This window comes from Bufo gargarizans, chromosome 1 (assembly GCF_014858855.1).
Source record: "Bufo gargarizans isolate SCDJY-AF-19 chromosome 1, ASM1485885v1, whole genome shotgun sequence".
Taxonomy (NCBI): domain Eukaryota; kingdom Metazoa; phylum Chordata; class Amphibia; order Anura; family Bufonidae; genus Bufo; species Bufo gargarizans.
Genome location: NC_058080.1, coordinates 719,554,615 through 719,564,312, shown reverse-complemented (window position 1 = coordinate 719,564,312; position 9,698 = coordinate 719,554,615). Strand labels below are relative to the sequence as shown.

Here is a 9,698-nt window from a genome sequence, read left to right as displayed (position 1 = left end):
TACTGGCTGTCACTCAGCTTTTCTAGAAACAGAGAAGACTAAGAGGCAACTGAATTTTGATAATCACTGGTGATTTTTTTTAATATTTTTTTTTACAGGGGAATAGTTTTAATTCTGCAAATGTGCAGTCATGTATTAAATCCAAAATCCATAAACTCTATGTAAAATAAGAAGATGCGCCAGAGCAGAAGTCTATGAGTCGTTCAGGATGATGGTTGTGTGCTTGGCACATAATGTTCCTGTCCCCGTAGTCCACATAGTCCTTTAGTGTGAGCATATAAACACATTTTGGAGTGGGGACGTCCAGCAGGGCCTTCATTATATGGTTTGCCAAGGCTTTCCAATAGACTGAATGTGTTCCTTTGCCTTCATCCTCAGTGCTGCTATACTTGTGTTTCTAGGGTCTACTTCTTCAAGAGGATACTTGTCCACAAAGTTGGCTCCGCATTGGTATGGAGGTGGTGGCCCCATGGAACCCAATGGTTGTAGAGAGTGGCCAACGGGTGCAGTGTTCATGAAAGGTGGTGGGGTGTAACTGCCAGGCATACTCTGTGGGGTGGTCACAAATCCAGGCAGGGTCTGTAGGGCGGTGGTGTTGGACATTGATGGAGTAAGCCAAGAATCTAGGGGTAGATTAGTGCCGATGGTGCTCATGGATGGAGGCTGTGGGGATCGGTTAAAAGATAGAATTGGGGAGTCTTGAAGCTTCATGGAAGTAACCTCCAACTTTTCTTGTCGTCTCCATTTGGCTCTTCTGTTTTGAAACCAAACCTGTAGTAAAAAGTAGAATATGGAAAAAAAAGGTGAGGACATAAGCTATGTAAAGCGCATACAGAAGTAGCTGATCCAAACTGTTCTTTTAACTCTTTTGCAGAGATAGTTTGTCCTTTGGGATCTGAGGCCTTTAACTGATTCAACCCTAATACATCGGAAAAACTGAGCTCTATATGATTGTTTGAAAACAACTAGGTGTAGCTAACAACCCCAGCTCTGCTATATCTGGGGCCAGACCAAAGTTAGTTGAGGCTCTTGTCCAAATTTTGTGGTAAAATTGTATAATTATACATCATAACTACATCATAACTGAACATAATGTCATGCGAATGTCAGCAGATCTTCCCTAATTTTGAAAGGACTCAGTGCATATGAAGGCAGCAACCTCAATGGTGCAGGCATCTAGTCACTGAACCCTTTTACTCGTCCCATAATCGGACCCAGACTAAACTGCTATTGGCTTTCTCAAAAGCAATAAACATGTCACTCTACATGATATGAAATACAAACTAAATATTGTAAAATTGTAAGGCTACTTTCACACAAGCATTCACATACGCGGCAGAGGAACAGCCTACCGAAGACCATCCTCTCCGGTAAAGTCAGATAGGGCTAGAGCACTGCCAGACCCTATTGACTATGAAGAGACCCAGTGGGGAGTGCCGGAGCTTGGAGAGACGAAAAATGGTGTTTGCACTAGTTTTTGTCTGGCTGAATTTCGGCACTCATGCTTGAAACCGACCGAATCCCCTCTGGGTCCCATTATAGCTAATGGGTTCTGGCAGTGCTCCAGCCCTATCCGGTTATGCCGGATATGATAAACTCCAACAGGTTGTTCCTCTTCTGAAACAGCTTGCTTGATAATTTTAATACTAGTATGAAACTAGCCAATGTATCATTTAGTTTTTTAAATGTTTTACTTCTTTGTATTTGTTTTTTCCATGACCTATCATGTAATATGGTGATGAAAAAAAATATACAAAAGAGCCATATATAAAAGCCAAAAGAGGATTTATAAGGAAACAGAATTATAAAGAAAGGACTTCAGCCTGCACTTTTGGCTTTGGCTGAAAAACCTGCCAGAAAATCTGCCTCAAAACCTCTTGTAAAAAACTTTGTGTGAAATAAATGTGTACTAAAGGTGTAATAAACTCATACATTCACATTTCAAAAAGTTTGGAAAATATTGTTAAAATTATCTGAACTTTTTAAATTAAGGAACCAAATTTTATTTTCAGTCACTGCATAGGGATCTTGAATTCCATGATTTTATCTTTAAAAAATTTCTTTTACACTGACAGAAGCTGAGGAAGCTGATCAATTCGAAAAATTACTGTTAATTTACTATTTATCGAAAAAGATAACGTAAACTGAAGCATTTTTTTGTGTGATAAATTATGTTCTTTCAATTTGGAAAATGTAGATTAAGATATTTTTATATATTTCATGTTTTAATTTTTATATATATCATAGGTGGCTACATTTATCCCAGGGCTCTTCACAGTTCAATATTTATTCTGTACTTCAAAACTTAAAAAAGTTTTCAATTTTTTTCCCTAAATGTTTTAATATTTTTAACATCAAATGATTTAACTTCATACTTAATTAAAACTACATTTGTAATAATGGAATAAAGATTCTGTAAATGCATAAGTTATTAGAAAAAGAAAGTAAACGCTTATATATTAAAATGTGTCTATTAAATGATTAACGTATAAACTTAACAGAATTTATGATATTTTATAAATATATTAACTTAAAAATATTGGGCATCAAATATTAAATGTATAAATAACATAATACTTGAATTATAATAATAATACAAAAAAGAATGAAGAAGAAGAATTGACTTGATAATGTGGATTTCAGCAGTTATGGACAACTTAATCTTGCTTTTTTTTGCAGAATTACTACAGACAGACATGCTGGGACTAGTATTTTCATACAGTAGAAGGCGGAGATAACCAGAATACTGAATATAATACCCACAATTGAAAAGTTATCAAATTTCTATAACAATCTTTTAAAGGAACATAAAAGAACTAAAAATATTTTTATTTCCTCTTATATCTGAATAAAATCCAGGGAAAAAAAATGTATTTATTAATTTATTTTTTAAATTGCCTGTATAAAATGCCAATTTAAAAAATATATATTTTTATATTAACTTTATTTTATATGATTTTACAACATACTGTATGCAAACGGCAACTCAGCTCAAAAACTTAATACCGTAGGTCAAGTCTCAAATTCTTTCAGTTCACAGTTTTGAGTGTCTAATTTCTAAGTACTTTGAACCAGGTTGGATGATTTTATATGATTATTATAAAAATTCAATCTATTTCTGCATTTAGTTTTCTATGATATCCATCTTACAGGTTATTAGTACGTTAAAGCCATCCGAGTGAATCCCACTGATTGTAGCGGCCCTAATTAAATTAGTCCTTAGCTCATGAGTAAAGTTGGCTTATAATTACTATAACTGGATTAGAAACATAACAATCCTTTTGATTTGCTGGTGGTTAGGCGTTTAATAATCCAGCCAGTTTCATCTTACCTGGACTCTTACTTCTGGGAGGTTCACCTTCATGGCCAGCTCCTCTCTGCTGTACACATCTGGGTAATGGGACTTCTCAAAAGCTCTCTCCAGCTCATGGAGTTGGTAAGTAGTGAAGGTGGTTCGGTTCCTCCTGTGCTTCTTCTTGGGTTGTTCGTCGTCTGATAGTTTGTGGTCGCTGTTATTTGCTGATAAGCCTGGGCTCAGGCACTCACTGGAAGTTTTGCTGCAGTAGGTATCTGCAATAGGTTCAGAATATGTACAGGTTATCACTACAAGATACCAGTTCCCACCAGAAATTTGGGTTCTTGGTGGTTCACAAATTTAACCAGTCACTATTTGGTAACAACAATAAGTCTACTTGTGGCACCTTTAAGAACATCTAAGGGTATTAGAAGGCACAAAGAGTCCAACTACTTAATAGGAGGTCTCAAAGTTTGTAACAACCATTAACACTCAGAACATATTTAATGTTGCCCAATCAATATCGAGGTCAAAGACTTTTGATAATTAAAAAAGATTGAAGAAGTCAACCATAGGTGGTATATGTAGTCACTTACCCCCATAGTTGTCCTCCTGTCTGTCTTCTATCTGGCCCTGCTGTGATTGTACATCCTCAGCCATTTTGTGAAGACAGTGTCTAGAGTTTCTCTTCTCAGCTTCCTTGCCATTCCTAGGACTGCCCTCTGTCTGGAATGAGCTCAGAACATTGTCCTCTTTGGAAAATCCTAAGATAGCCTCTATGCTGTGAAACCTGGATGGGTTTCCGACAGGACTTCTCACCAAGTGTCCAGATAGAGAGAAGTTTCCTTCTGCCATGAGTGAAGGACTGTGGAGATGCATTGGGAGTTACTTTTTGTTATTTTTATAGCTATAAGTATATAGTTGTCCTTTCCAAAGTAGAAGATAAGAGGTCTATAAGTCCATGAGTTTTTGGGTTTGTGAAGAGTCCAAAGGTTCTTGATGCCTCCTCAAAATGGTTCCTTAATGTTTTTAAGCAGTAAATGTCTATTTCTTTATAAAATATTATAGGGGATAGCAGTGTGCTAGCATAGTTCAGCCACAACAGGCTGCAAATCTCCTTTAAGAAAGGCTGATTCCACTAAGCTGGCTCCCAGCATCAGATCCTTCTGCTTGAGCTGTGGATGACTAGCTGTCCTTCAAGAGCAGAGGATCAGCTCCTTATGACCTCTCAGGAAGGAATGACTCAGTCCCAGCTTGCAGAAGACTTTTAAAGTAATGTCTGTTCTTTGTGGCTGTGTGTCAGCTGCCCCTGCTGTGCTCTTCTAAAGCTGTCACATCCCCACCACTAGATGAGGCTTTGTGTTCATTATGGACACTACCTGGATAAGAAGATGCTCACTCAAGCTCCACCTCTACCAAATCTACATTCACCAAGGTCCACCGAGCTTAACTTCCAAACACAATGTTTGTTTAAATAGTTTACCGCCTTTTATTCTATGCAGCAAAGCTAAATGTGTTAATTAACTCTTTGGGGCTGCACTGACAGTGGTAACTCCAGGATAACTCTCTGAATAAGGACATTGCAGTAGGTTCACCTGCAGTCCTATGTAAATGCTGGAGCTACTACCATAAATTGTGCCAGAAGAAAACCTCAGCTACATCTAGGTATTATTAGACGTTACACACTATAGTTGGTAGGTCACTTACAAGTGATGCTTTAATTGGGGTGGACATTGCTTAGGCCGACAGATGTCTCTAGGTAATTATCATAATGGTCTATTATAAATTATAAATTGGATTGATTATCATAATCAGCTCGCCCCATAAACAGCTTGTTTTCACACAATCTTATAGGGTAGATTAATACGATTGAGCATGTTCATTTATTTCACAGCCTCAGATCAGTAGACCACCATGTGTTACATGTAACTTCTGTCTAATCTTTCTCACATCTATCTCTCTAATTATCTATCTATCTAACTTTTATTAAATATCTATTTCTCCATCATCGATTCCATATCTATCTATCTATCATCTACCATGGGGACAATGACTGATGTAAATGACAACCTCTGTACAGCGCTGTGAAATATGTAAGTGCTATATAAATAAATACAGTAAATCTGTCTATCTATCTATCTATCTATCTATCTATCTATTTATCTCATATCTATTTATCTATCTATCTCATATCTATCTATCTATCTATCTATCTATCTCATATCTATCTATCTATCTATCTATCTATCTCATATCTATCTGTCTATCTATCTATCTATCTATCTATCTATCTCATATCTATTTATCTATCTATCTCATATCTATTTATCTATCTATCTATCTATTATGGGTCTATTCCACCATCTGTTATCTTTCTAATATATCTCAATTTTTTCTCTCTCTATATAGCTATCATATCTTTCTTTCTTTCTTTCTTTTTTCTTTCTCTTTTATATCATCTACCTTCTATTTAATATCTTTCTATCTATCTATTCTTTCTTTCTATTCTCCCTCTCTTTCTCTCTCTCTATGTCTTTCACATATATATTTACAGCTTCAATATAGACTACACTATTATACAATGTTACATTTTATCCCTTGTGGTATGTTCTGTAATTTTCCTGTATTTATCTAGAACAGTCCGTAGCACATGTACAGTGATAGAAGGCTGCGCTCCGTGATAATACTAATAATAAGGCCTCATGCACACGACCATATTTTTTTCCATATCCAATCCACATTTTTTGCGGATTGGATGCGGACCCATTTATCCACGTCCACATCCGTATGTTCACATGTGTTTTCCACAAAAAAAAATGCTTGTCAGTTTTGCAGATAAGAGTTTGAACAATGGGGCACGTGGAAACTGCGGGATGCACACGGCTGTTATCCATATTTTCCGTATTCGCAAAATACTGTCGTGTGCTTAAGGCCTTATAGTAAGAGCAAAAAGTATTATTATGTCTCTATTTATCAGAACACAGCAGATGAGGCCTTACCCTGAGAACAGTGGCTGGGTGCCACCATGGAAGAAAAGTTTCTGCTCTGTTCCAGGTGGTAGGAGGTACTGATATAATTATAAGAGATTTGTTGTTAATATAAATTATTATTATTAATAATAATAATAATGTGATTATTTGAGATAATATTATTGTGATTTAAATTATAGTTTAGTCAATTTAGTGAACCATAAATGAATACTGTGAAGATGACAACAATAATGATTGCACTTATTATTATTATTATTCATAAAAAAATATTAAATATAAACTAATAATAATTAAAAAAACATTAAGAATAGCAGTATATTAATAATAAATGTGAATATAATAAAATGCTGACCATCTGAATAAATTGATATTGAGAATACTTATACTGATTATTATTGTTATTATTACTAATCTAGTAATTTATTATCATTATTATTATTATTGTTGTATTTGTTATTATTATTATTAAAATTAAATAAACGTTTTAATTATAATCTACTACTAATTCAATGTTCAAAGATGTTCAACATTCAAAAATGTAATGAGAAATGCTGATACATATATTTATTTTTTATATAATTTTATTCCTGACCTGTTTTGACTATTATTCTATTGTGGCGATAAGAATATTATACAGTAAAGTTGTGGGGAGTTGTAGTTATTACATGGTCTTAAACTGAGTTTGAAGTCTGCATATTTTCATCTATTGCCCATTGCATTGATATTAAACTTATGAATCTGCCTGACGTCGCCTTTTTTAGGGGGCTCTGCTGCTCCTCTGATGAAGTTACCGCCCGCCCGCAGCCGTCCCTTTGCCATTTAATAACGTGTCCCTGAGAAATGACTGGGCCGCCAAGAAGAGTGGGGCGTCCGGGGACACTGGAGGGAGGCTTGGGCCTTTTGTAGAGGGATTTATAAAGCAGATAAATAGCATTGTGTGGCCACCACAAGACTCTGATGGCTGCCAGCTGGGGGCTATTGTTACCATGTGCTCTGCTCAATAACAATGATTTGTGTGGTAAATGAGGCTCACAACCCATCAGGCTCCATCATGTCACCGCTTACCACTGAATATATACAACCAGAGCTTCTATTGTTCTAGGCTTATAGTGGCCGCTACATAGGACCTACGTGTATAAGTATAGGCAGGGGCGCAGCTAAAGGCTCATGGGCCCTGGTGCACGAGTTTAGCTTGGGCCCCCCCCCCCTTCACTCACTGGTGCACCTAGCTTTTCTGCTGCCCAAGGAAAAATGGAAACGCCCCCCCCTCCCATGCCAAATTTTAAACCTAACCCCTTCCCTCCAGTCCTACTGTTAAAGGGGTTGTCCTCTTTTTACTACTGATGACCTATCTTCAGAATAGGTCATCAGTATCAGATCGGCAGGGTCCCCCAGCACCCCCGCCGATCAGCTGTTTGAAGAGAGGGCAGCGCTCATATGAGAGCTGCTTTCTCTGCTCTGTTCACCTGCTCGCCGTAGCATTTGCAGTGATGAGCCGGTAAACAGAGCAGAGAAGGCAGCGCTCGTACGAAAGAAAAGCGGACAACCCCTTTAAAGACATACTTGGAAAACATTACATACAGCGCTACAGAACATGCAGGGTCATACAGCGCCACATATGTACCTCTTCCATCCAGTGACTTCTCTTCTCTGATGTAGATATTCTCTTTCCTCTTCTTCTCCTCTCAGACCAGACCGCCATAGTGACTTCTTTCAGCCGCGCCTCGTCTCTGCAGAGTTTAACAAACAGACGTCTTACTTTCCTACTTTTCCATCATCCTCCTCACCTTCTTAACACCCCATCCTGCCACCCCCAATACTGTGCTCCCCAATATTATCCTGCAGAAACAGTTCCCCTGAAAATACTGATACCACACAGACAGTGCGTCAGTACAAAAACACCCCTTTATATTGTGCGCAAGTACCAAAAAATACCCCTTTCAGATCACACCCCCATATAAAACCCTAACTGAGACCCCATCTGAAACCAAACCCCCTTTAGACCTCTATGTCAGACCCCAGTTTTAGACCTCAGATCAGATCCCCCCTCTAGACCTCCATGTAAGACCCTGACCCAATATCAGACCTCAGATAAGACCCCCATTAGACCTCTCCAGACCCCCAGTCAGACCTCCAGACCCCCCATTAGACCTCTCCAAACCCCCAGTCAGACCTTTAGACCCCCCATTAGACCTCTCCAGACCCCCAGTTAGACCTCCAGCCCCCCCAGTCAGACTACTCCAGACTCCCCTGTAAGACCGCTCCAGACCCCCAGTAAGACCTCCAGACTGCCAATTAAACTTCTCCAGACCCCCAATAAGACCTCCATATCAGAGCTCAGATCAGACTGTAAAATAATAAAATAACTTACCTCTCCTGTCTCCTGCCGCCACTCTCCCTGACATGGCTCTCTTCTCAAGGCCCGCACTGCACAGTCACCTGTCCTCCTTCAGCGTCAGGTCAGAGTGCGCTCTGTACGTCCTGACGCTGCAGGCAGCCAGTACACAGCAGCGCGGTACCTGAGAAGAGTAAGCAGGAGGAGGGGTAAGTACTGTACAGCGCTCACAGCGCTTGACCCCCGCCTCCTCCTCCTGCATACTAGTGAGCGCTTCTATTATGGAAGCGCTCACTAGTATTCCCTTTATAAGATACACTGCATCTTATAAAGGGAAAAGTACAGTACCCCTGGCAAGGGGGGCCTGGCTTAGGGGCCCGGTCACAACTGCGATCGCTGCGACCCCTATAGCTACGCCACTGAGTATAGGATAAATGAGTAGATAGATAGATATGAGATAGATAGATAGATAGATAGATATGAGATAGATAATAGATAGATAGATAGATAGATAGATAGATATGAGATAGATAGATAGATAGATAGATAGATAGATAGATATGAGATAGATAATAGATAGATAGATAGATAGATAGATAGATAGATAGATAGATATGAGATAGATAATAGATAGATAGATAGATAGATAGATATGAGATAGATAGATATGAGATAGATAGATAGATATGAGATAGATAGATATTAGAAAAATAGATGGGTGGATAGATGGATAAATAGATATTAGAAAGATTAGATAGATAGAACTATAGACTAGAGAGATATTAGATTGATAGACAGATAAATAGATAGATATACAGGGGAAACTCGAAAAATGAGAATATCGTGCAAAGTTCATTTATTTCAGTAATGCAACTTAAAGGGTGAAACTACAGTAACATATGAGAGACTCATTACATGCAAAGCGAGATATTTCAAGCCTTTATTTGTTATAATTTGGATGATTATGGCTTACAGCTTATGAAACCCCAAAGTCACAATTTTGAGGTCTCCTTTGCTCAGGGGGTATGGAATAATTAGCTGACTAGTGTGACCCTATGAGCCAAGAATATTGAACCTT

General features: G+C 38.2%; 1 protein-coding gene across 1 annotated transcript; it reads right to left on the bottom strand.

Annotated features, from left to right (window-relative positions):
• Window positions 1–318: 318 nt before the first annotated feature.
• RAX (retina and anterior neural fold homeobox) lies at window positions 319–4,174 on the bottom strand. Its single transcript, XM_044292656.1, has 3 exons — window positions 3,892–4,174; window positions 3,332–3,570; window positions 319–771 (listed from the first exon to the last, which is right to left on the bottom strand). The coding sequence occupies exons 1-3, from the start codon at window positions 4,172–4,174 to the stop codon at window positions 319–321; spliced, it is 975 nt and encodes a 324-aa protein (XP_044148591.1).
• Window positions 4,175–9,698: the final 5,524 nt, after the last annotated feature.